The 26555-nt window shown below is 38.3% G+C and overlaps 3 protein-coding genes across 5 annotated transcripts; 2 read left to right on the top strand and 1 right to left on the bottom strand.

Annotated features, from left to right (window-relative positions):
* Window positions 1–396: 396 nt before the first annotated feature.
* Window positions 397–8365, top strand: LOC113665890 (uncharacterized). Its single transcript, XM_027181620.2, has 9 exons — window positions 397–710; window positions 832–894; window positions 2331–2412; window positions 2864–2939; window positions 3860–4040; window positions 4572–4711; window positions 4844–4894; window positions 5107–5464; window positions 6132–8365. Exons 1-9 carry the CDS (start codon window positions 693–695, stop codon window positions 6363–6365), a joined length of 1203 nt encoding a protein of 400 aa, XP_027037421.2. The 5' UTR covers window positions 397–692; the 3' UTR covers window positions 6366–8365.
* A 1628-nt stretch (window positions 8366–9993) lies between these two features.
* On the top strand, window positions 9994–15350 carry LOC113665887 (protein brambleberry). The gene is made up of 9 exons (XM_089207846.1): window positions 9994–10227; window positions 10471–10599; window positions 10733–10918; window positions 11393–11627; window positions 11971–12087; window positions 12459–12568; window positions 12768–13071; window positions 13594–13743; window positions 14388–15350. The coding sequence occupies exons 1-9, from the start codon at window positions 9994–9996 to the stop codon at window positions 14639–14641; spliced, it is 1719 nt and encodes a 572-aa protein (XP_089063972.1). The 3' UTR covers window positions 14642–15350.
* Window positions 15351–16060: 710 nt separating this feature from the next.
* On the bottom strand, window positions 16061–26172 carry LOC113665891 (uncharacterized). 3 transcript variants are annotated; one of them, XM_089207664.1, is made up of 3 exons: window positions 26071–26172; window positions 19270–19542; window positions 16061–18974 (listed from the first exon to the last, which is right to left on the bottom strand). In XM_089207664.1, exons 2-3 carry the CDS (start codon window positions 19522–19524, stop codon window positions 18018–18020), a joined length of 1212 nt encoding a protein of 403 aa, XP_089063790.1. In that variant the 5' UTR covers window positions 19525–19542; window positions 26071–26172; the 3' UTR covers window positions 16061–18017. The 3 variants fall into 3 exon arrangements, with proteins under 3 accessions (XP_089063790.1, XP_027037422.1, XP_027037423.1); XM_027181621.2 differs by lacking the exon at window positions 26071–26172 and adding an exon at window positions 24146–24495; XM_027181622.2 differs by lacking the exon at window positions 26071–26172 and adding an exon at window positions 23775–23965.
* Between the last annotated feature and the right edge of the window lie 383 nt (window positions 26173–26555).

Here is a 26555-nt window from a genome sequence, read left to right as displayed (position 1 = left end):
TTAAATATAAAATGAACTCAAATTAAATTATAAAAAAAAATTGAAATATTTTGGAGAATGGACATTGGCTAAATAGCAAATTTTGAAAGTTGTCAGGAGAACATTGTCATTGAATATTCAATGTAGTTTGAATAATTATAAACGTGTGAGATCAGTCATATCAAAGCTGACAATCCTGTTACAGCACTATTTTACAATGGGAATATGTCGTTCCTGAGTTGATTGTAATAAATCGCGTATAAAACCAGAATATTCAAATTTTTTATTATTTTCTGATTATTTTGGTTCCGTTTTCTTTTTGTGGAAGGTAATAAACGTTTTAAGATTCTTGTTACGGGTCCTCAGGTTAATTGATGTTCGTAAACCCTGATTGGCAGCTGTTGGCGACCGCTTGCCGCGCCATTGTGTAACGCTTTGTTTCGCTGCTAAATTTCCTTCTCTGCAGACAATTGTGGAGTCTTCATTCTAGGGAATGGTTGAACTTGTTTCTCAATCATGGTTAGAAAACAGGAAGCACAGAGATGATCGCTAAGACCATTGAGAAGGGGAGAAAAATGTAAATCAGAAAATTGGAGTGCTTGATTGGTTGGTATGCGAATAGTTATTGTGGTACCGTTGCGTTTTGGTCGTCCTCGCAACCTCAGCTGTTATTGGAGGGAAAATAACGTATTGGATTCTATAAAGGCTGTCAAATGATAGTTTATAAAAAGGTAAGAGTATTGTTGTCATCTTACGGACTAGTAATGCCTACTTCTTGTTTTAATAAACAGCTGGCTTTCCTCCTGACTCCGTGTGATCATTAATTTTTTGCGGTTTCATTACGGCATACAGCATAGAAGAAAAGTTGACCCGGTCAAGCAAATCTTGGCTCGAATCGACGAAAAACAGAGCAAGGTAAAAGGAATCCTTTAATTGCATGGCTTAGAGGCTTTTTCTTGTTACTTTTATGATCATAATTAATCTTAATCCCTCTGGCAAGTTCTTTGTTTTATACTCTCGCTAAGGAGTAATTTGATTTCGTTGTTCAGTGTCTACGATAGACATCATAAATAATTGAAATAACGTTAGTATAAGACCGAGCTTGAACTCAAATGTAAGCATTGTACTTTTTTCAACTATTGCTTTGTGTACTTTTGTGTTTGCTGAGAAATTCACGCTGAATAAGGAATTTATGCTGCGTTAAGCAACTGGCGTAGCGCCGACTTGGTAGCCATAGAAACATGCTCTTTAAATTTTGCATGAATTTATAATGCTACAAGATAATCACATGAGGTGAAGATTTTTTCTTCTTATTCGTAAAATGAACCAATTATTCTATGTTAGAATTGTCTCTTTTTAATTGTCAGTTCCCAAATTTAAAAACGGTAATTTATGTTTAACTTATTTTTTAATAACCATGAAATGTCAATCACATGGATTAACAAATTGAGCAGGATTCAACTTAAATTTAAACTTGGAAGCCATGATAGTTTTTTTCTGGGTATCTTAAGTACTGATCATCATGCAACATCCAGAGATACAAATTGTCCATCTTTATGGTTTGATTGCTGCGTGAAAATTTAATCTTTTGGCAGCTTTCTGCCAAAAAGACTTACAATGAAAAAGCAATATCAAATTTTCTTGAATTACATTTTCCTTCAAAATGTGGCCAGTAAATTGATAAATCTGTGCAATTTCATGCCTGATGAAAATTTTTCCTGCTCTGAGGCAGGAAGATGGGGCCTTTGAAGATTGGTAAGGCTTGACAAAATTTGGATGAAAAAAAAATCACTGGGTGCAGTTGTCTCCAGTCACTGAACTCATGACAGTTTTATCTGGCAAAATAAACAAAAAATTTCTTTGTAGGCCTGGGCAAGTATTAAAATGATTTGATTTAAGATATGTAATATATATGTCTTAGAGGACATTTTGATGTTGAGTATCCCTGGGTATTTTTATGAGTTGTGCTGTATTTTGACGAGCCAGTAGGACGAGTAGAAATACATACAATGAGTAAATATTCTAAGCAATACCACACACCAAAATGTCTTATAAGTTATTTATTATCCAACTGCTTTTTTCCTGCCAAGTGTTTCTGCTCATTTCTCATAAGGCAGGAAAAGCAAAGCAGATACAGAAGCATAGTGTGCACAGCTAACCTGTGAAACAGGTTTTTTTTTTAAATACAAAATAACCAACTGTAAAATATCACAGGATATTTGTTCTCAGTTTTGTGTGCTTGGAAAATTAGATATGATGAAAATAGTGAGGATAATTTACAGAAGAATATTGTGTATTTATATATAATTATGTGCGAACATCAATCCTTAATTTTAATGTTTAACTTGTAGACAGGGTTATCATTATACTCAACAACTGATGTCCATGAACCAGCAAAGGAAGATGTTTTACCTATGGTAAATCCCTCAAGTGGTAGGCAATTCTTCATTTTATTTCTTTTTCACCACTTGATGTACTTAATGTATTCTATGAACAAGAGCTACAGGCAGCCATTGGTTTTAAGTTTTCTTGTGCCATTTTGGTAATTTTCTGTATTTTATGCAGAAAATTTCTAAATTAAGGAAAAAGGCCAAACCAGGAGCATTTTGATAAGCTGTCATACCCACATCCATTCTTCTGACTCGAGTTGTAATTACTCTGCATGTTTACAATGGGGTTAAACTTACTCAAGTCATTTAGTAAGACTGAAGACTAAAGACTAGGTAAGTCATCTAGAAAACGAGGGTGGTGGTGATTTAACCCATTCCACGCCTCCTCAAATTTCATAGTAATCTGTGAGATGTGGCCTTCTAGACAAATCATTCTTTGAGGTTTTTTTTCATGTTCATGGACTGCTATGATGTACAGCTTTCCCCTTCTTTAGAGCCTACCTCAGTGTTAAGCAAGAACTCTTCATTTTTCCCTGACCTGTCAGCTGCCCGTCAGAAGGCTCACAGAAGGTAAATTTCAAGTTGGCATTTAATTACAATCAAGACAGTATTTGGTGTGGTGAGGCTAAGAACTGTATCTGATTGTAGAAGATTGGAGAAGATAGCTTTAATAGTCCAGTGAAAGGCAGCCACACAGGCAGAGTTAATCTGATATTCAGAGAAAAACTTAACAATTTTATTTAACAAGTTCTTCCCAAAGAGTGAGCTGATGAAAGGAAAAGGAACTTATCTAAGTTTGAGCAATTTGAGGCAACACAAATGAAATTATATGATTTCTAAAGGGCTCTTGTGAGGTCATGGAATCACCTTTGACAAATCACAAAATGTACACTGCTGGCTAGGAAAAGTTTGGGTGGCCAACTTACATTATTAACTCAGCTGATAAACCAAATTATATGGTAATTACCTTCCCCCCCTCCCCCCCCCCCCCGATTTCCCACTGATGCAGCACTACAGTTTTTTAGAAACATACACCCCTTTATTCATTTGGGAACAATGAGTTAAAACCGATACATCAAGTGATATTAGAATAAATGTGTATTCCAGCCTAGTGACCCACCCAACTGAAGCTTATCCAGGTTTCCTCAGCATGAAATGACTTAGAGTATTGCTCTTCCCCCCTGGATGGAATGCTAGTTTATTAAAAGGTTACCTCCCAGTATTTAATCAGGCTTCCCTGATGACTGATTAGTACCCATTTATACATACTCTTGGGTGTTAGAGAACCACTGAGAGAGTAAAGAACTTTGCTAAAGAACACCACAAATTAGCATGGTCAGGTCAAGAACTCAGACCTCTTGATCTGGAGTCCAGCACATTAACCTTCAAGCCATTGCGTCACCCATGATATTAATATAACTTCAAAATTAGATCAAGCATGTTTCTCTGCTAATAAATCTTGATATAAATCTTAAAATTTGCCTTTGCAGATTAAATGCAGGGTTACAACATGCTGTGGATGACAGTGATCAGAAGGCAGCACTGTACATGCAGGCCAAGGCAGACAGACAATTAAACCTGACCTTTCCTCCTGCCAAGTCACGAGGAACAACAGCTGCTGAGAATCAAGACAGACTGGGTTATGCATTCAGTGGCTGGTCTGATAGTCCTGTAGGTGTCTTTTCACTATTTAATCATTAAGGGTTTGATTACCTAGTTAGGTCATAATGTGGCATCTGGAGCATGAAATGGCAGAGACTTTTAATGCTGGTATTGCCTTAGTCGGAATCTCATATTTACTTCAGTTTCTTTGGTAATTCAGTAGTAATAACTTTTCAAACTTCAGAGAGATTTTGAAAGTAAAAAGAGGCAGTGGGAGTCAGGCTGGGCCACTTCTTGAACTATAAAGACTTGAGCTGGAAGTGAGCCTTTAAAATCTCACAATAACCAAAATCCTGACTTAAATAAGTGTAACTAAAATGTTGTTCATTGATTACCGTTATAAATAAAACCTTTTTAACCCCAGGAGTGTCAACATCTCAAAGTCTCCTATTGAATTTTCAAAATCTTGCAACTGAAATAATATCATCACCCCTTTCAAAGTCTCGCGTGCCCATACCAAGCTACAGGTAACCTGACTTGAGCAATTCCTGAGGTGCAACTCAGTCATTTTTTTCACCAATTATTTTCTTAATTCTGTAGTCAGCAGGGGTGGAAAATCTTCGTTACAATTCTCGCACCAGTTTGAATCCCTTTGGATACAACAGAAGAACTTTGGCATTTCAACCAACTTCACTAAATTATGTTGTGGAATGGCCTGAAACTTGGCCCTTGAAGATCATGTAAGTTACCTTGTTATTGTTGCTCTGTTTATTCACGTAAATCAAAGCCAGCTGATGCAAACGTGTAAGTTGCTGTATAACATTGAGTTTACTTATTCTCTAACATGCATTTTAATTTTCGGATTTTTCTAGGAGTCTAGGTAAAGGAACTGGGCCAGCACACAGACGGAAAACAAAACCCAAGTGAGTGATTTTCTACTGATTGGTCAGATATCATTTTAAGACCATGACTTTCATTATTTTCCAGTGATCCTAAAGATTAAATGTGAAACAAATACTAGCATGTGCTATGAAGTGCACCCTTCAGGAGGAAGGTGAATGGACATTCCATAACACATAGACTTACTTGCCATGTGTTACTAGATTTTCAACTCTTTTCTTCTTGTTTTTGGTAGGCCTAAAGTTCATCGCAGAGTGCACTTTGAAACGTCTCCAGTCCCTTCCAATTCAAGAACGATTTCAAACAGAGTGTCCACTCAAACTCTAGATGATCCCGTACCAGATCAGACTAAACAGGCTTTACCCGACATACAGAATCCTTCAACAAGTGTAGCAGTGGGATCAGCTCTGCAAGGGCCTCATGTTGCAGAATGTCCTACCCATAACAATAATGCTGAGGTTTTATCTCAAAGAAGTTACCCTGACAGAACCATGCTTGGTGTGGGAGAAGGACTTAATTCAGATATATCAAGAGTGTACGCTGATGCTAGCTCGATATCTGAAAGTGCCTTTGCCAGTATATTGGAGGGCAAGGTGGGTAAATTTGATTCATCTTCTTTGTTTGTCAGTGAGAATCTTTTTGCATACTTGAATGGTTGTGGGTGAGCATCTATAGATAGGTGTCCAAAACAGGGGGATTTTTAATACTTTGAACCACGTAATTTCAAAAGATCTGGGCCCAGTAGTACAAAGGGCGGATAACACTATACGATGGATAAATTGCTATCCAGCGGAAAACTGTTCATAAAATGCATTGCGCTATTCACCGGATAGCGATTCATCCAGTGGATAGCATTATCCGACATTCCCACAACCGGGGCCCGACTACTAATTCTCCCCTTGGGCTGTAACACATTCCCATGTAAATTAGTTACGGGAATCTGACTTTAGATCAAGGTGATAACTTCTACCTGATAAATTTGGTTATTCTCATTACCTCTATGCTGGATAATGCGGGGATATTATAGAGAGAAGTTACAAGGTGATAAGTTCTAAAGGGTAAAAGGTTAGCGAGTTGGTTCAATTGCTCACGTAGTCTTTCCCAGACAAATCAAACCGTAAACCAGTGACTACCTGAGGATAATAAAGTGGTGTCGTTCGTAAGAAAAGTGGATACGCTCTCGTCAAATTAGGAATTCTTTTCAAACATCAAAATGAAATTAAGCTCAAAACGCCAGTTTTTGCTTCATTTAACTGACAGGCTACCGAAGAACCACGTGAGACAGAGAAGCAGCAAACTGACAGTATACCCTCGTGTAGCCCAACCCCCATCAAAACAGCGGGTGAAATGGTAGATGATGAACCAGAGAGTGTTGTGGATTCATTAGGGGTTGAAGATAAGATGGAAAACGAACAGTCACAAGATCAATTGATGGACATCGTGACGGAGATAGCTGCAGAAACACCTGCAGAGGATTACATGCAGAACATTTGACAGTTGCGGCTACGCGACCTGAGAGAGGCATGCTTGGAATATATCCGCTGGCCAGAGACAAAGCAGGCACCTTGTGTGAGAAGTGAGAGCTCCATTGACAGTGTTTAATACTGAATGTTTTTTAATTTATTCTATGTTTTCAGGTAGTCTCTTGCAGAGAACGAACTTACGTCCTGAGTAACATTCGAAGAAAAACAGAACATTTAATTTTAGGGGGGGGGGGGGCATGGTTCTAAAGAAACTGTAGAGCTGCGTCTGGGAGAGGTATTACAAAATGATTTGGTTAAATCAAATAAACTGAAAATGTAAACTGGCCACCGTAAAGAGTTTAAAAGCTGACGTTTCGACCGTTGGCCCTTTGTCTGTCGCTCTGACGAAGGGCTAACGCTCGAAACTTCAGCCTTTGAACTCTTTACGGTGGCCAATTTACGTTTTCAACTCTGATGTTAACTCTAAATGACCTGTTATCTTGTGATACATTTTATTTGTCAGCTTGTTCGTATAACTTTGCCCCTTGCATAGCAATTTGAAAACGACAGAAGGCTTTCGGCTTTTGCTGATCGAAACTTGAAGATTTTCTTTCCCAAAACAATATCATTTTTATATTATATTTTATAAATTCCTCAAGAGTGCTATAAAAGATATAAGTGTGTTTCAGTATAAGCTTTACCTATAAGAGTGTTTTTATATAAGATTATATACATACATAAAGAAGAGTATATTCGGCTTTATTTTACTTTTTTTTCCTAAAGAAAAATACATATGTACGTTTCATCGGAGATGGCTGCGGCTAATGGTGATTAAAATGCCACTGCATGTTTCCGATAATGGCAACGGCAACCGGTGAAAATCTTGACCTTACTCGTTCTTCCTTTCAAGCTTTTAACCAGCCTCGTATAGAAAAGAGAAAAATGAGTACTGATGCAAGAATGTTCACTCAAGTGTGTTAATGGCTAAAGGCAGGCGGCAAGAACTTCAATTTTTTTGCCGATTGACACTCTCCGTTAATGTCCTTTTTAACCCGTTTATTACGATCAATGGCTACGGCAAGTGTAAACGATAGAATTCACTACTGATTTTGCCTTCTTTTAAAATTACAGAAAAGTTTAAAATTTTATCTCATTCACAATTAGTAGGTTCTATGTTTCTGACACAACAAAAGCAAATATTTGAACTTATTTCACAAACTGTTGAAAGGCACGCCGCAAAAGTTTAAGTTTTACCGCTTGCCGTTCGCTAAAACGTGATTAAATATTTTTATTGTTGTTATCTTTTTTCTTCTACTTTATCCATGGCATGGCATGCAGCAGTACAAGGTATTAATAAGTGATTATTCCATGTTTCTTTCTTGGGTTGCGTAGCGTATGGGTAGCGTTGCCCTGGTTGTGATAGCGAGGGAACAAAAGGGCGCTAGGGGTCGCTTTTATAGTTATTGTGTAAAGTGTGTATTTGGGGAAAAGCAACTAAGGTGAAACGCTTATTGACTGAGTTGGGTTAGGCTGAGTGGACTGACTGGTTTTTTTGGCCCTCAGTCACGACGTGCGGACCCAGGGTCGTCAAAAAGATTTTGATTAACTGGACTCTGATTCTAGGAGGCGGTACCAGGGGTAATCGTTGACATGCCTCCATGCCGAAAATTGAGCCACACACATTCGGAATAACTGGCGCGTTTTTCAGTGTAGATGGTGAAACGCGCCGATTGCCGTCATATTTTGAAAACCCTGTGGACCCTAAGACCTCGTGCGGCTCCACCAAACTCAGTCATAAAGTACTTAATGTTAACAATTACCAAATGCCATGATTTTGGTTAAAAATTTGCGTTCAAAACGCACAAACTTAAGATTTTACAGATTTAGGCCTTCTTAAGAGTTTGAGATTATTACTTTATTGAATAGAGATTTATTATATATTTGTACAAAACGTATTTCTTCAAAATTTATGAAATCGGACACATTTCAACTGTTGGTCTGTTTATAGTAAAGCTTACTTCAAACATTTCAGATGAATTGTGTCTCATTGTTTAAAATCTATTTGAAGCAAATGGAAGATTCTGTCTCGGAAACAAGGTGTGTTCCAGGCGGCCTCCATCCCCCACCTCCTCCTCCCCCTCTCTTTGCGTCGATCTCTGCGATGAAATTGATTCGGATATTGCCTCAAGAGCCACTTAAGAGGACCGCTAACATAACTCACGAATGGTTTGAAATTTGGAATTATCTTCGCTAGTGATACTATTTTTAAACAGAAACTTCCCTACTCCACCATGAAGCTCGAAATTCGTCATCTCTTTCACTCACACCTCCGCAAAATTGCTGATCTCAACAGTTTAGAGAACCCTGGTGACATATGAAACTAGCATGTGACGTTGGATATTGCTCTTCCCGCGACCTCGACTCCTTTTTACGCCATGGTATGACGTAGGCGTATTTAAAAATACGCTTACGTCATACCATGAGGGAAATTTTGGGTCCATACATAAACTTTATAATATAAGGTTTATGTACGGACCCAATTTCACCCGCTCGCGCACTCTTTTCCAGGTGTCAGACAATAAATTTACGCATTAAAACTTGGATTAGACGCATTTTCTCCTGCCTTCCCTACTAGGTTTGCTTCTGTCCCCAAAGTTGTGTCTTTGTCTATATCTGCTCTGCCACTTATATCTCATTGTCCCTTTACAAAGAGAACGCTTATATCAGTATGTACCTTCAATCCACGGCCAGCAAGTTCTCTGTAGTTCACGTGCTTTTACAGGCACCCGGCTGCGCAACTACAGGTTCGTGTTCGAATCCTCAAGAGGAACTTAATTTTTCTTAGTTTCACATTCGTTACAAATACTTGAACATTGATCGCAGCCTTTCAAGTTTTCATTTGGACAAAAAAAAAAAAGAAAAACGAATTGTGTCACCTGTTGTTTCCTCCAAAAACAAAAGAAATTAACGCGCGAAAATTGGAACGTCACAGAGGACCTTGGATAATTAGTTCGTGCGGTTAAAATTTCACGTGCAACTGCGTGCAGTTGATTTAAATGTCAACTACGAAGGCAGAATCGAGTATTTCATTATTGAACTACAAGAAGTTTTAGCGGACGTTTGTCAGGTAAGATTTGAAGGCTCCTAGAAAATGTGCGCTCTGTTCGGCAAAGTCAAGTGGCATCTAGAAGCTCATGTATGTTTAGGCAGTAAATTTTTAGAATGTTCTCATAGGCGGAATTTAATGGCACGGTTGTCTTAGCAAGAATTGGATGCGTATTTGCGTCGACTGTCGTGGCTCGCTATTTCTAAAGCGACCATCGTAAAAGAGACTCCTTGAGGTTTGACTTTGTTCACCACGGCTTGAAGTCCAGCTGTACTTTAGAAGACAACCTTTTCTTGTAGAACTTTGTTAGGGTACGACTAAGGGCTGACGAAGGATTAACGCTCGAAACTCCAGCTTGTTTGAAACTCTCTTTGGTGGTCAATTTTGTGACGATTAACTCACTTGTTAAACCCAATTATCATACAGTTACTGCGCATAAGCATCGTGTATATAGTACTTGTGACTGTAATTATGTTTTCAAAAATAACCTTTGGATGTGACTTACGCATTGCTACTCTAAATCGCCATACTATTTATTTTCAGTACAAATAGAATGAATTTAAAGCGTTGTTTGTTCATTGGCACGTTCTTGTGTTTGTTACTGGTATCCACAAATGCTTGGTGGCCGTTTTCCAGCTCATCTACTGAAGACACTGAAGCAGAGCAAGGTCGTTATTTGAAGAACAGCCCTGTTCCTTTTGAAATGACGACAGCCGAAGAAAAATTTTTAGCTGAGGCAAAGAAGTATATGGGAAATCTTACTCCATTGGACACCTGTCATCAGATTGTAAGCAATAAAATCTTGAAAGAATGTACCATTATTTTTAATTTCATAAATTATCTTTTGACAATAGAGGTAAACACTCCATAGATAAATGAACAACCATGAAATGGTAAACGCGGATTATATTCACTTCTTTTTAAAAAGTTTCTGTAGTACGGGGCATGCTAAGCACGCGAGGAAGAGTACACGTGAAACTGTTCTACGATTCTGTCATATAAAATTTTTGCAATCTTTCATGATCACTAGGTCATAAACCGAATCAAGAAATCCTGTAGCGATATCAATGAGGTTGAACTGGCAAAGCTGGGCGTGGCTCTCTTAAACTGCCAATCAAAATCCGAAGGAAGAAGAACGTACGAGTGCACAGACGACATGGTGAGTTTTGTTGATGAAATTTTAGTTTCATTTTTCAATGATCGCTTTTGAGTGGCGAGGCCAGTTTTGACAATCATCAAAAAAGATGTGGAAACCAAAGTCAAGGTTATTTTCTTTTGTAATTTTGGTATAGGAACTGCGTGATTGCACAAATGGTATGGATGCCAATACATGGAACAGTTATCACATAATCAGCAACAGGGCGCGGTCGATCTGCTACGCCACTCGGCAGCAGCAGTTCAGACTGAAGACAGAATTTACTGTCAATCAGCTGGCCAGTCAAGCAGAAAATCAAATGGAGCTTATGAACGGTTTACAAGTAAGTTTCAATTCTAGTTTTTTCTTCAGACAAGCTATGTGTCAATTTGTGTGACGAGAAATCTGTCTAAAAGGTGTGAGTATCTCATTAAAAACATGTTCAAATTGGACAAAAATGACTAGAAAGTTTTGCACTATTTTAATGCTGTGATGATAAGGTTTGTCAGCTGATTTCACGAAAGTCATTTAAACATTCTACTAATGAGGCCCCTACAAGCATTTATTAACCTGTCACTGACATGCAGTCTTTGCTTGGAAGGGCTGAAGAAGAAATGGCTTCGAATAATACGATCGTGGGGAAAGGCGGGAGGGAAGCAGCAAGGCTTTCTAATTTCTTCTCCTCGTCCCTTCCCACACCCTCCCCACTCCCTCCCCACTCCCTCCTACCTCTATTTCTTCCCACTTTCCCCTTCCCCCCTCCTCGACCAGAAAGCCTGTTGATAGGCTCAACCTCTATATTTGTTCAATCGAAAAGGAAGGTCAAAGGCGACTGACAGAAGCAGCAGATGATACCGTGATTAGAGTGACCGCTGGTCAGGAACGTCTTGTAAGACAGCAAGCGAAACTACATGCCAGCTATGACGATGTGCAGCGGTCGATCTCGTTCTCATTAAGAGGGAATGTCAGGGCACTGCACCAGGAAAGAATGATGATAGACAGCGGTCGGAAACAGCTCAAAGAGATGGCAAAAACGGTCCAAGACAAGCTCGGTTTGTTTATTTGAGAGTTTTTGATTAAAGAAAGTTCTTTCCTTCAACCTCACTTGGTTATCGTCCCCCTCCTTCTTTTTAGAGAGAGCCTGCAGTTAATCATTTTAGAGTACAGCGACCTTCATCAGAAAATTCAATTTTGAGAATCAATTTTCTACCTTATCCTGGTAACGTTCTAACACGTTGTAAATGTTTTGTCTAATGAGCTTGTTCCAAATCAACTCATTAAAATAGATATAAATACACGTAAACAAACTAAGTAGAATTTAACAGTGGTCTCTCGACAGAAGGGTCAATTCTTTGTCCAATAACGTAAAACTATTTTCTGTTCTTTAATAAACAGAGAGTGCTACAACAGAAATTCAGAAACAGGATCTGAACCGTAAAATTAGCCACCGCTTAATTTTAGAGGACTTAAACGATATTCGCAGCAAGGCGGAAGAAGTGTGGAATAAGATAGGTAACAGAGACTCTGATTATATGGAGACAATGACTAGATGACTTAGATGGAATTTCTTGTTAAATAATTGATGTTGAACTCAGCCGACAACGACCCAAACGAAATTTAATAAGGGCAACAGAGCTATAGTCTATTCGACTGGATATTCAGAAATCAAACCCAACGTAATCATCACAATGGCCAATCAAGTGCTTCCAATAAGAATTCAAGGTGGATACAAAGCGCGGGTGAGCAATTCTGGATTGTTTTCTTTCTGCACCAATCAAAAAGCTTCTACCCTTCTCCTCTACTGGTGCAATTATGCATCAAAGACAATGTCAATTTTTTTGTTTTTCCTTCTTCTGATTAAACTTGTTTGTATTTGGTTGTAGACCACAGCACCCTTCAAATGATGTCGTACCACAGTGAGACCACTCAACATTACAATCAGACAATGGAAAATCTGAAAATTATCAACGATACTATTGGATATTTAATTGAGGTAAGAGAAATCTGTTGGGAAATCAACAAGTCTGATTAAAACAAAACTACGTGTCTTGGTTATGCTTGTATTTTTTTAATGACTTTTGCATGCTTTGTCCTCAACAAAGGAACTATTCATAGAATTGTCGTTTGCTTAAAATGATTACTTCACGAAAGAGTTTCTAAAACAAGTGTTAATATGTAACTTATTTCCTCAGGTGACCAATCAGATGCAAGATAAAATCGACAACAGACTTAATTGGTTGACACGACATCTAGGAGGAACTGGAGACAAACTAGTGGTGGTCACCACCTGCTTGATGCATGCTGGGTATTTCCTCTTAGCGACCCTTTGTATTTTGTTCCTGAATGCGCCTCTCTTCACTCGACTTGTTCTCTTGGTCGCAGTACCGATCAACGCATGGAGCGAGATCAATTTTGACTCCAGTTTATCGTACAGTACACTTTCATCGATCATCTCTGTGGCTCTACTAGGTAAGTTCTGGCACATCATAATACTGTGTTTGTCTTAAAAGATAGAAGGTTATGCGACGGGTGAAGAACGTTGAGACAATTAGGATAATTTTTGCTCATCAATGATCGTTTGCGGAAAAATGACATCTTTACTACAACTAAATTTTTCTTGGTCTGTCTGTGGTTGAGCTTACCGATTGGCACGAATCTTCCATACAATTGCGAAAGCTTCATTAGGGAACTCGCCGTTGGAAAAATGTATTTACGAATTCTTTTTTAATTCTCAAACACTGGACTTCATTGCCTTAAATGGGCCATTTTTGAATTAGTAATTTGAATTGTTTGTACGAGCAAATCATATCATCTTAATGACAAGAATGTAGATCAAGCCTCGCTTTGAAGAAAACCCTCAAAATGACTCGGAAATGGGAAATTGGTATACATATGTTTTCCTTCAAATCGTCTCCATTCGAGGAGAAACCCAGACCCGTTTGGTTGTCTGACGAGGTATTTTCCCTGCTTTTAGTTAATTCTTGTGAAGACCTTACAATAGCTTGCATATTCTTTTAGGGAACTGGTTGTACTTCTACTTTACCAAGAAATATTTTCCATCTAACGCTGATCGAGTCTCTAAATCTTCGCCTCTGGCATTAAATTCGGCGAAATATCTTGGTTATCATGAAATTCCTAATAATACCAGGAACATGCTGGACACAACAGGTAAGAATTGTTTGTTCGTCTTTTACATAAGTTAATGTATCGACATACTACGTTGATATACATGTTTTCGTTACAAGTTTTCAGACTTTCATTAGACATGCTTAATTGCCCGCATACTTGGAGGCCAAAACTTTAATCGCAGCAGAAACTTTTCGAGCACTTCCAATTACTTAGAGATTTGCCCTCTCTAAAACTTTACACAAGCGAAAACAGAATTGAACAGAAAAGCGCTCGAAGTAACCACGTGATACAATTCAAAGCGAGGCCATGGCGAGTCGACCAATCAAGTCAATCCTTTGCGAGTTAAACTCTTGATGATAAAGCATTTTTCAATTGAGCGTCGAGGGTAATTGCATTGATTTGCTCTACTTCGTTCTATGATTGGTCCAGAAAACTTGCGCTACTTTCTCAACCAATCAGATGCAAAACTCAAACCAATGACGACTTGGTCGTCCGCGTTTTCCCGCCTTTCAGGCAGTTTTGAGTTCTTATTGGCTGCCAAAGTATTTTCCTTTCTTCTGATTGGCCGTTGTGACTACTTTGGGTTTGGTTTTACGACAATCAATCGAAAAGCGCTTTAAGGCTCTTACTACTGGTGACTTCAATAGTTAATTTGCTTGTTTACTTTTTCCCTCCTATCTCAGACAGTATCGAGAGTCTGGACGAATCAGCTTTGACTTTGACACCTAAAGGTCCTGTGGGAAACACCAAACGCCAATTGAACCTTTCCTACCCAGAAGCAGCCTCGACCCCAAGCAGTAAAGTAACCACTCCACGCAGGCGCTGTGGTGCTCTTACAAAAACAGGCTCAGCCTGTAAGAGAGTAATTGCTAATGGAGGCTTTAAATGCACTACACATTTACGGATGGATTCTAGTTATATCCCGGATGATTGTTAGGAAACAGACACGTATCAGAGCCAAATTAAATATTTGTAAATATATTGGAGAAATATTTTAAAATGCAGGACAGAGCTATATTTTTTTCACTTATCCATGTCTATGAAAAGATGCTGAACATGATATATTATGCATGGAACTTTAGCGTTATGTCCGAGTTACGCGATCAAGGCAACGAGTCTCGCTTGTAAAGGCACTGAAACGGCACTATTTCTCGTAGGGTCTAAAAGTACACAAAGACAAACTGAAAATGACCCTCGACGGCCCTAAATTTGAACTTTAACCAACAATTGAGTCTAAGCAGGGCAAACAAAATTCTCAATGCTCCAAGGGATGTGGTATATGATTCAGCGACCACTTCCTTCAATGTATAAAATTTTCGCGCGCTTAATTTTCACTTATTAATTACTGCCGTCAGAGTTCACGAATTTCAATTTGAAACACGCGCGGAGCTGGGAAGAATTCTGAGCTGGGAAATCAAGGACAGGCTGAATTCCGCCGAGCCCCAAACGGAATTGTTTCAACCGGTGAAATTGTGGACCTAATGTATGCATCAACTACTGGATCGTGTAACTGGGGAATGTATCTCTTAAATGAATTTTTTTACGTATTCACAAAGTTATATTTATCTTAAAGAGAGTATTTGTTTATATAACTTTGTTATCACAGAGTTTAAGTTTTATTTAGCTCAAATAAAACACATTGGTTATACTGATTCCGTGTGTGGTACTACCATTTAAAACAAAAATCAACCGGTTCCTGTACCTCTCGCAAGTAGCTTAATGGTAAAAGAAAGGTTCAGTGCCCAGTTAACTGACCGTACCAGCCGACAACAATGATCAATGCTCAAAACGCGCTGAAGCTAAACGGGAAGCACCAACGTGTATCGCTTTCCCTCTTCGATAGGTTGCTAATACTTCGCAGATTACTCCTTCTCTCCCCCCCCCCCCCCCTCCCAAGTATCTTGTCCTGTTTCCCTGACAGCAGTTCAACAGTTTCTGTTCTCCTCCTGGGTGGGGAAGGTCACTGTTAACGTCGAGTGTCGTGCCCATGCACAAAGATCCAGTTAGGTCTGGCAATAAACAATGACTAGAATTTTGCCAATGTTTATTTAAATAAATAAAGGGAGAAAGTCTGTGGTGCTGCGTCGGTGGGAGAGTATAACAAGGTAATTTAGTATTATCAAATGAGTTTATAACGTAAATTAGCCACCGTAAAATGTTACAAAGCTAACGTTTCGAGCCGCGTTAGCCCTTCGTCAGAACGAATGACGCGGAAAGGCTCACGCTCGAAACGTAAGTTTTGCAACTCTTTACGATGGCCAATTCACGTTATCAACTCAGTTGGTAATACTAAATCACCCAATATTCGTTCATCTAACCTCGCAGACTACATAATTGACACGTTTCTAGAGAACAATTGAATATCGAAGCGATTTTACAAATCGTTCAGTTAATTTAGAGTAAAAACTATCCCTTAGCAGTATTGATCAGAATATTCACCATCTCAGGTATGATGAAAGAGTAGCAAATGAACAGAAGACTGTTCAGAATAAAATTCTTTTACATAATAAACATACAAAATGTTTTTATATTATTCCAATCTTAGAAATAATTACGTCAAACGGGAGTCAACCACAGTCACTTAAAAATTATTAAGTCACTTTTTCTAGCAGTTCACACTTTTCGATTGAGGGTCAAAATTTAAATAGAAGTAGTCATTTCGACTGATCGGAACAAAAACGAAAATTGAAAAGAACCAATAAGGACTCCGTGAAACCGAGAGAATTTAAACAGATTATATTCTCTTAGTGAAACCATTAAAATCACCGGAGAAAAGGCGCAGAATTAAGTCACGACTGATTCTACAGCTGTGCTTGATTGGTCGAGAAGCTGTTGCTAGTTATCTAGCGGAACCAGTCACAGAGCCCCCTTAAAGAAAACCAAAGCGATTTCAAATTAGCAGTTTTGCTGACACACGATGGAAAGTTGCTGGATGACACCTAACGCTACACTTCTTCGATCTAAATAATAGCTAAGAAAGCCGTAAGAAGCTACATAGTTTTTAAACCTCCACAAAGACATGTTTATGTTACAGTGACAATATCATGGCATTCTCTTACAGATACCAACACTACAAAACACAACGAATACTAGAAATACAGTATGAAAAGTTGCAAAAAACACTACATGTCCTACATAGCTTTATAAAAGCAGCTGGCTCAAGGAATTAGGGGCGCAAATACGAATAGCATTGTCAGGGAATGGGCATACAGTTTTTCCTCTCAAAATAGAGAGACGAGAATGGAATGAGCGAAAAATTGAAACGAAAAACTTTAGCCACAAAAGAGGTTCTGCGCAACCTTAATTCCCAGATTTCTGGTTGTTTCATGATACAAACTTCTAGCCGAATTTCATTAAATTCTATTTAATTCTAAAATGGTAACCTAGCTCTTGGTGCGGAGTGAAATTTCAACTCTAAAAATTTACAAACAGTAAATACATTCATTTTAGTCTTATATATTCTAATATCAAACTGGCGAGTAAATTTTTTTCGCTTAAATTCAATGTATGCTTGCAATATAAATAGGTACATCTTCTTTTAGCGCAACGTTATTGACGTACATTATTTTCTAATTGAATTTAGAATCCTTATTTGAAAATGTAAAAAATACGTTGGTAGATTTGGATCAATATCAGAATCCGAGCCACTATCACTATCAATAACCCTAATATGGTAAGGTATTAGTTGACTGTTGTTCGGTTAGGGGAGGGGTGGGTGGATTGTTGCTCAGATTCTGACATTGCGAAGATTTCTTGAGTAAGTTGCATTGGTTTATGGAACAGCCCCATCAATCGAAACATTTCAAATACATATCAACCCGCCAATTTATCGATTTATTTTATAACTCGAGGACAAGTTGATTTAAGAGAATTTTAGTGATTTCACACATTAGCAATTTTCATTGATCGACTTTGATGTCACTTAACTTTTACTCTCGACTATACAAACTGTGCGGCAGTTTGTAATAGTCATTTAAATTTCGAGAAAACACGTGAGCATGTCTTTTTAATTTTACTTCAAATTAAACGTATGTTAACTGACATGCTGTGTACTGTATGATTCGCTATTTATGGGACTTTTTCTCGTTGTATTTGAAACCATCGATGGGTTACTCCATCATATATCGACTAGTGTAGACATTATTCGCCGTGTTAGGCGAATATTGTCTATACCACAAAAATAAGGTCACTTACCCATTATCGACTAGTGATCGATTGGCCGAGGAAGTGCGAGCAGTGTTCGGGAATAACTCGTTACTTACGTAAGGCTCTAAATGATAAAAAAAGAGATTTGATGCATATAGCGTTCTAAGCTACGGACCTAAACTAGTGCCGGAAGAAATTTCATTACCGGCAACCTTTAAAAGTTCTCGTTGAAATTTGAAGACGTCTTCGCAGTTTTTCGCAAAGATCACAACGCAAGCTTTGTGTTGAATTTCTACGGAGAGTTCACCATCAGCCAAGAGAATCGCCCTTCCATCTCCCTGATGGTTTAAACTGTCTATAGCCTCGAGTAAATGTTTGATGTTAGTCGGCAAAATTTCCATGACATAAGAAATCGGAAAATTTAAAGCAGCCATATGAGGTGCGATCAAAAGAAGATTTGTCGATGAGGCAATTTTGAGATTAACGTCAACCACAAAACATCCTTTATCGTTGACCAAAATCTCTACCCCAGTAAATCCAAAGTAACCATTTCCGTGAAGGTATTGCGTGACTGGATGCACAACGTCACGCAACATCTCTTCCAGCTCTTCCTGCTCGTCCCAGTTGACGTCGGGAGTCGGGATGTAGCCCTCGGGTCGCTTAACAAATGGTAGGTTCGATTTGCACTTGACGCCTAACCAGTGGAAAAGTCCATTTTGAAAGATGTACAGCTGAGCAAGGAGACATTTAGAGACATTTTCTATCACTTCCGTCACCACAAGTTCCGCATCGCAGAAATTATTACTAAGCTCATTTAAAGCTTCTGTAACTTCCTCCTCTGTTTTCACGAGAAAAGTTCCGCGTTTCCCCTTCCCTTGTGCAGCCTTTATAATGCAAGGGAGGGTATAATTATCACGTGACATGTGCCTGGGACACGGCGCCCCCATTTCGGGAATTCTGGCCTTGGAGCTAAGCTTGTAGTGAACGTCGGGATTGACAGCGTGCTTATTTGCGGGGAAACTTTGGAAAGGGAAATTGACGATCAACGGTCGGTCTCCTGTGTCTTCTTTGTCGAAGATTCTTATATCAGGTTTAGGAAAAAATGGTAACCACTTTGACCAGTGCTAATGGAATTCAGAAAAAAAGAAACATCAGAAACATGAAAATATACAGGTAAGACTGTTAGTTTTTCAAACAAATTCGTCAAATTCCTTTTTTCTAAATCAGAGCTTCGATTTAAACTTCACTGCATTTCATAAATAGAAAACAAACAAGAAAACATTTTAAAAAATAGACTCCAGAATGAAAATTCTAGTTATGAGAATTTGGTGTTGGATCAAGATAACAAACTCAGCCTGCTAGATAATGTATGGATATTATAACGAGAATTTATCTTTCAATCTCTTGTGGTAGTCTTACCTCTCTAATAAGCGGATTTATGTCCCGTGTTACCAGGATAGGAAATTTACTTCCAGCCACAGGACATGCCCTCATTGCCTTGAGGTGCCTGTTGTCTTCTGTTATGTTTGGTAAGTAGTCGTGGATGACATATTTCTTATCATTAACAAAGGTTGCATTATGGTTGAATGTTGAAGGTCTCTCAGTAAAGATGTAGGCTTGGGGCAGATCTTGAGCCAATAACCAACTGAGGGTTACCACATTGTTGTTGGTCATTACTGATGCCACAGCAACCTGGAGCAAATAAAGAAACAAAGATGATCCTTTGATACAAGAAAACTTCCTAATGCAACTGTCAAAGAAGCCTTAATGCTTCAACTCCAATGAGAGACCAAGACAGAATTTCTCCTTGCAATATCAATACAATAACAAGCACACAAGTGACAAGAATCAAGAAAAATATCAATTAGGAAAATATTAGTTGATCCAATACCAAATTCTCCAAACTACCATCATAAAAATTATATCACAGACAGTAAGGAGAATTACTACTGAGATTTTGGGGGTGAAAGGATGGACAACAATTCAGGAGCCTGAATAATGTCCAGGGTTTCAAAGGTGATTTAAAAGTTGATTTTTCACATAGTTTTAGTGTTCACATAATTGTTTTAACTTTTTTTTGAAATATTTTTATTTTTAAGTGCTGATGAAAATGGCAATATTGATATTGGCGCTATACAGGTATTATTATTATTATTATTATTATTATTATCAATAAAGAGCAAAATTACTGAGCGCTGATTGGTTGAGAGAGAGGGCATTTTTTCTTAATCGAGGGCATTTTTAGTAATCAAGAGAGGGCATGATTACCTGTTAATGATTGGCTAATCCGTTGCATAGCAACCATTCGTTATCTTGAAATTTGTTAAAAATAGACTGCGCGCGTGATTTTCCTTCGTGTAAATTTTGCCCTTTATTGATAAACAAGTAATCCCATGAGGCCAAGTACTATTAAGGATTAATTGCACTTGAGTTTTCAAAATTTTCCAAATTGCCCTCATCGCTTCGCAACTCAGGCAATTTTGGAAAATTTTGAAAACTCTCGTGCAATTAATCCTTAATAGTACTTGGCCTCATGTGATTACCTATACTTACTATCATTATTATTATCATCATTATTATTATTAAACAAATTATACATGTACCTGATAATTTAAAATCTATAGCAATATACAATCCAATAATGATTCCTTTTTCCTGAGGAATATTTTTGCATGAGCTTTAAAAAGTCTTATTACACCTGGTGAACAAGGGCAAAAAACTTTTTTTTTTACTGAAAATCACACTCTATTACATGAATAATAACTGTTGATCAAAGAATGACGCTATTCATCTTATCACCAGCAAGGGACAAAGGTGAACTTTGATTCTGCACACTCCACTCCTTATGATTTCATGCTGTAATATCTACTACTGACTTATTACAAACTCTTTGGTGAGTTTAAGGCCACAACCGGGTTCTCTGTAGTACAATGGTGGACCTTCAAATAACGGAATCTGAAGTTCTGGGGTTAATACCTTGTTAAAAAAAAAAAGACACTTAACTTTTTTTTCCCCATCTTTCCACGCTTCTGCACCATTACGACTTCAACACGGACAAAGTGTGTAATTCATTAAGAATTCCGGTTTTAATCGACACATGCGCAATGAGGCACTATAATTACCAGAGATACTGGACACCACTTAGTATCCTAGCAACCGATTGCAGATTCATCAAAACAAGTTGAGCGGCTTTCTTGATTGCAAACCTGTTTTGATTGCGTAAGCTAAACACATGATTGACTTAAAACGAGATGGTGCTTACAAAACTGTTGGCTTCAAAGCTGAAGCAGTCGATGAAGAAGGAGTTTGGTGTGCATGCACTGTGCCATGAAACACCTTTATCTTTTTTTCAGTTTTAAAGATATTGACTAAACAATAAAAGACTATGATCACCCAAATGTGGCCAGGATGTGTCCAAAAATAAGTTATTTCAATTTGCTACTGTACATTCTGTAGCAAAAAAACCTTCCCTTTTAGAGTAAATTATAATTAACCTTTGTCATGAGAAAGCTTTGATAATGTAGATTACATGAAAGAACCCCACTTACCATGGCATTATTTATAATTTTACATGTGAGCAATGATGTTGTTTTAAAGAAAGGAGAAATATTATTATTTCACAAATATCTAAACAGTAAGAAAATGATATTGATGTTCATAGGAAACATTTTTTTCCTGAGACTGTTCAATAAGAATACTTCAAAATGAGAATAAAATAAGTCAAATAAAATAGGACAAATAAAATTTAAAAGAGCCACATATACACCTTAAGGAACCTCATTTTGACATTTAATCTACAAGTTTCCCTGTTAGAATATTATGTTCCTTAATCAACATAGCAGAATACTTCTCTACACAAAACCAAGAGACTGTCTGATGAGGAAAAAACTCGTGCTCTTGCTTTAAAAGAGTAGGCAACTAGAAGAAGTCCTAAGCTAATTCTTGTCCACCTTGTGCGCATAGACTTTAATTTTAGTAAATTATGTCACAGCATTCATATTGGGAGGTCAGAACTGCTAAGACATCTCTGCTGACTTCACTCTTCAACTTCTAAGAGTGAATAATACATATTTCACCTCTCCTAACAGTATTACTACTTGTGAATGAAAGTGATCCTCGCAGTGATGTGCACTACTTAGGCAGTAGTGAAAATAAGGCCTGAAAAAAATTCAGGCCTGTACGGGATTTGAACCCATGACCTCTGCGATACCAGTGCAGCGCTCTACCAACTGAGCTAACAAGCCAACTGGGAGCTGGTCATGATGGTGGTTCTAAATAAACCCGTGAAGTGATGAATAGACGGAATAGACTACTGCCTAAGTAGTGCACATTACTGCGAGGATCACTTTCATTTACGTCTTTATCCGCAGTTCAAATATATGACTTTCATATATTCCTAACCATCAGTATTACTACTGATACTGTTGGGATATAGATCACGGACTCAAGAAGCTCTTGATTGTTAGATAAATACTGCTTTAAGTGTCATAAGAAATGTATAGAGAGCAGTAAGGAGAGTTTGCATATTGATCAATCTTAGGGTGTAAGGGGTTAAATAGCACTTGGGGACAGCCCTAGCTTCATGGTAGCAAATAATGTATTTCTCATGTTCAAAAATGGTGATAGTCTTTAATAAGTTATTTATTGTGTCTCTGGCAACCAAAAAAGTGGCTATTAGTGGTCTGAATATCTTTGAAAAAAAAATTATTTGCAGTGATTGTTTTAACCAAGCCCTTTGTTTCTATATCCTCGGGTCCACAGGTCAATTCCAACTTGACATATCATATAACCACAGACTCCTGAGAACAATCTTAAGTTTTAATTTTTCTCGTTAATCTATGGATCAAAATCAGCCAGTTTCCCTAAATCTTCGAAACTTTTCCCGTGCAGATTTCATTGCAAGATAATTGTACTGGTATTGTTTCGAATACAAAAATAAATGTAGGTTAGCAACCGACACCAACATTAATAATTCATATTATTGTCATTATTTAGAATTTAGCTTGTTTTCAAAACAGGATCCTTTCGTTAATTCCTTTCTTCCAAAATTTTTACTTTTCGATCCCGCTTCTGCCAGCCTTTACCTATCCAGTTGAAAAGCCGCTTATGAAAATATGTAACTTTAAAAACAGTGACATTAGCATGTTGTCTCTACTGCAATCATCGGTAGTGCGATATCAGTTTCGATTTTGGAAAACAGAATACGAACTTCAAGTTCCTGTGCGAACGGAAGCCATTCACGTAATTTTGCTTGAAATGAGTTCCAATCACATCGTAACACATTACCGGACAAAAATAAAACGTACACACACGTTGTTCCATTTCTTAATGTGAATATCTTGAATTTTCTTCAAAACTGCTGATGAGATAGAGGATATTTTCGTCTCTTCAATAACAAGCAAGCCGTCATTTAAGTTAAATTTCCGCGCAGTCACGCAACCGATTTGCAATATCTCGACGAACTTTGCGTTTCAATTCAACAAAGCAAACACGATGCTCGTTGCAATATTTCTTGAAGTGTTCAGACATCAAAGAAGGAAGGCCTCCAATCCATTTGACCCACCTCCCATGGGCTTTAAGCGACAAGCTTTACTCCAACCGAAAATTTCTTACGAATGACGGCGTCAATCTTGTTACCCTCTATGCAATATTAATGTTTAAAAGTGCTACAAACGAACAGAAAACTTCGTGAAGCTATTTAGCAAATGCAAACAATTCTTCTACAGTACGTTAATGGGCTATGAGCAATTGAATTGTTTGGATTGCAAACGGTATCGAACGCTTTCAAAATTCGGTTTGCTGGATAAGTTGGCGATCTACGCGATCGATCTCGGCTAACTTTACGAAATCGAGTAGATTTACTATTTCCGCGTTTAAGAAGTCATTCTTTTAAAGAGAAATATATAACTCAAGGTGAATATTACCTTCACCAACTTTTCCTTCTTCCAGATGATTTCGATCCGGCACAAAATTCAAGTAAGCATGGACAACTCGCTCGACTGAATTCGAACAAAACAAATGGCGCTTTTCTGCACCTATCTAGTCGTCGTTAATCCATGAATATCTAAGATAATTTAAGGAGTTCAGCATGGAGTATGCGGTCAAAGATAACGTTTAAAACACTTTATATTGAACCTGCAGTAGACATCAAGTGTCTTCAATAATGTGAGAGTCGACACCTAAGGGCTTTGGCCAAATCAGTCGGGTCCTCGCCAGTGAAAGTCTACACCGAGAATCGAAACCCCCAAATATCTAATTCAACTCGAAATTATGAAAGAAAGATCGCTTCACTTACCGGTCGCCTTCCTGTTATCGAATCTAATAAGTCTTCCAATACCGAATCCGTTCTTTCGTTTTGATGTGTCCTGCCTTACGTGTTCAACCTGGCTAAGAGATCATCACGTACGCTTCCCACCGTAGCCTGTGTATGTCACAATGTAGCCGCCACAGTCAGTGCGTGACAACTGATTTACATACAACTCGATTTTCATTAAATTATAAAATTTACTTTAAGTTAGCCGCGATTTCCGCATTTTGAGAAAAATACATGATAAAGCAAAATAGTTCCCGAAAAAGAAAGAGGAAAAGGGAGAGGATTCATTTGGAATTGGTCAAATGACAGGTTCACTCGATCGGGCGCAGAACGAACGCGTCTTCCAAATGTCGAGAAACAGGTCGCGCGCGAACAGGTGGGAAAGCAATAAACTCTGACCCTTCAGTTCCTAAAACCAGTCTCCGCATTCTGCATACTGCCGTTTATATATTTCCTATGATACTGACCAGAAGAATTTGTCTCACAATTAGGAGCTTTTTTGGTTGGTGATCATTTTCTTTATTCTCATTACTCAAGTGTTTGATTCAGTAACAATACTGTAAGGAGAAATTAGATGTCAATCAATCTTAAGGGTCGAGAGGTAGAACGTGATCGCACTACGTTCTAAACTGCCAAAAGAAAAGTTGTACAATAGGAATATTAGTGAACCAGATTACGTTACCGCTATCATTTTCCATCTCTCGACTCCTCGTCTTAGTCTGAAGTGGGTAATTTAGTGTTAACAACTGGGTTGAAAACGTAAATTAGCCACCGTAAAGGGTAAAAAAGCTGACGTTTCGACGTTTCGAGCGTTAGCCCTTCGTCAGAGCGATAGACGAAGGGCTAACGCTCGAAACGTCAGCTTTTTTACCCTTTACGGTGGCTAATTTACGTTTTCAACCCAGTTGTTAACACTAAATTACCTGCTATACTCTCCCACCGACGCAGCACCACAGTTTCTTTAGAAACTTACCCCTTTATTCATTAGTCTGAAGTGGATGAGAAGCGTTCCCTGATGTCAGACGGGAACTTTCACGGCCAGTTTTATCTTTTTGTAATGGAGTGCAGGGGAGGTGGGGAACTATTTCAGGAAAATTTCATCAGGATAAGTTCTCCAACGAGCTCTCTTCGCAATTTTCAGAAAAAAGGAAATCTTACCCATTGGGCGTACTTGACGCAAGTACACATTTTAAGCCCTACAAGTGAGATCAAGGACCGGGGCCCGTTTCTCGAAAGTCCTGAAGCTATATTTTAGAATAAAAATTTAAAGGTTGTGGTTCCTTGACCAGTCCATTTTGTTTCTTTAGCTAAAACGTTTATTGTATAATTTCCAAGACTATTCAAACCCTCCGGCTCGAATGAAAACAGAACAACTTTACTAGCCCGATAAGTTACCGGGACCTACGAGAAACGGCCCCGTGTAATTAACGTAATGAGTAGGTTTCAAGGAATAAGATGAACGCACGCATACGGCACGTTATAACACGCTCGCACGCTAATGGCATGACACGCCTACCGTGCAGATATGCGCATGAAAACAATTGATTTTGGAACACGGTAGAGCTTTGTCTCTCTAACACGCTGGATTTTTTTGTTTTTTTTTTTAACACGCTAAGTTCCTTTGTTTCCGTAACACGCAAGCTTATCTTGTACACCCCTGCGTTTGTCAGCTTCTTAATTGTGAGAATGGAGTTTGTTAAGTATATTGCTCACAGAATATGAGCGAAAATAAAGAAGATCTTCTTTCCTATCAGAAAGTTGTAACAAAAAAAAGGAACATTCACGGCAAATCACGGCTCTTTCCCTCACGATTTTCACAAAGAATTCAATAAGCACGACGTGTTTCACAAGGTTCAGAGGAGCTCAGTTTCAACACATGAATTACTTTTTCAAAGCTTAATTCTTACCTTGTAAACTATAAATCCTTACCGCTTCACGCAATTATTAAGCCCATATTTCCGGCTCCCTGTAAAAATCAAAAGCAACTTTAACTTTAAGAGAAGTGTTATAAAATTGGCACGGTTACTGTATTGTATCGTGCAAAGTTGCGAGCAGATCTTAACACGTTCCTTTGCTTCTACCGTGCGAAGCAAGACAATGGCTACGAAGTTAATGAGGCAAGTAACTAACACGCAGCTCACGTGTTAAAAGCTAGTTCTTTTGTTTTAGAGGGCGAGCGTACGGTTTGCATGCGTTCACCTTCTTCCATGAAATCCCATGGAGGGTCGCCAAAGCGGATGGGAAGGGTGAAGGATGGGGGGGGGGGGGGGAGAGTGTCAGAAGATTTGACTGTGTTACGATAAATTTTACTAATTCCTGTAAGTCTCTTTAATATTCGTATGATCCCTTCTCACTGATAGTAATTGGTAGTCAATTTTCTATAGTATCCTTA

This window comes from Pocillopora damicornis, chromosome 5 (assembly GCF_964200805.1).
Source record: "Pocillopora damicornis chromosome 5, jaPocDami1.2, whole genome shotgun sequence".
In the NCBI taxonomy this organism is placed as follows: Eukaryota; Metazoa; Cnidaria; class Anthozoa; order Scleractinia; family Pocilloporidae; genus Pocillopora; species Pocillopora damicornis.
This window is presented reverse-complemented; position numbering and strand designations above follow the sequence as displayed.

Coding starts and splice junctions, on each gene's coding strand:
- LOC113665890 (XM_027181620.2), top strand. Junction 895..2,330: donor TCGACGAAAAACAGAGCAAG/GTAAAAGGAATC, acceptor TTTAACTTGTAG/ACAGGGTTATCATTATACTC. Junction 5,465..6,131: donor CCAGTATATTGGAGGGCAAG/GTGGGTAAATTT, acceptor TTTAACTGACAG/GCTACCGAAGAACCACGTGA.
- LOC113665887 (XM_089207846.1), top strand. CDS start 9,994: ATGAATTTAAAGCGTTGTTTGTTCATTGGCACGTTCTTGTGTTTGTTA. Junction 12,088..12,458: donor AGAAGTGTGGAATAAGATAG/GTAACAGAGACT, acceptor ATTTGGTTGTAG/ACCACAGCACCCTTCAAATG. Junction 12,569..12,767: donor CTATTGGATATTTAATTGAG/GTAAGAGAAATC, acceptor TTATTTCCTCAG/GTGACCAATCAGATGCAAGA.
- LOC113665891 (XM_089207664.1), bottom strand. CDS start 19,524: ATGACCAACAACAATGTGGTAACCCTCAGTTGGTTATTGGCTCAAGAT. Junction 18,975..19,269: donor TAAATCCGCTTATTAGAGAG/GTAAGACTACCA, acceptor GAATTCCATTAG/CACTGGTCAAAGTGGTTACC.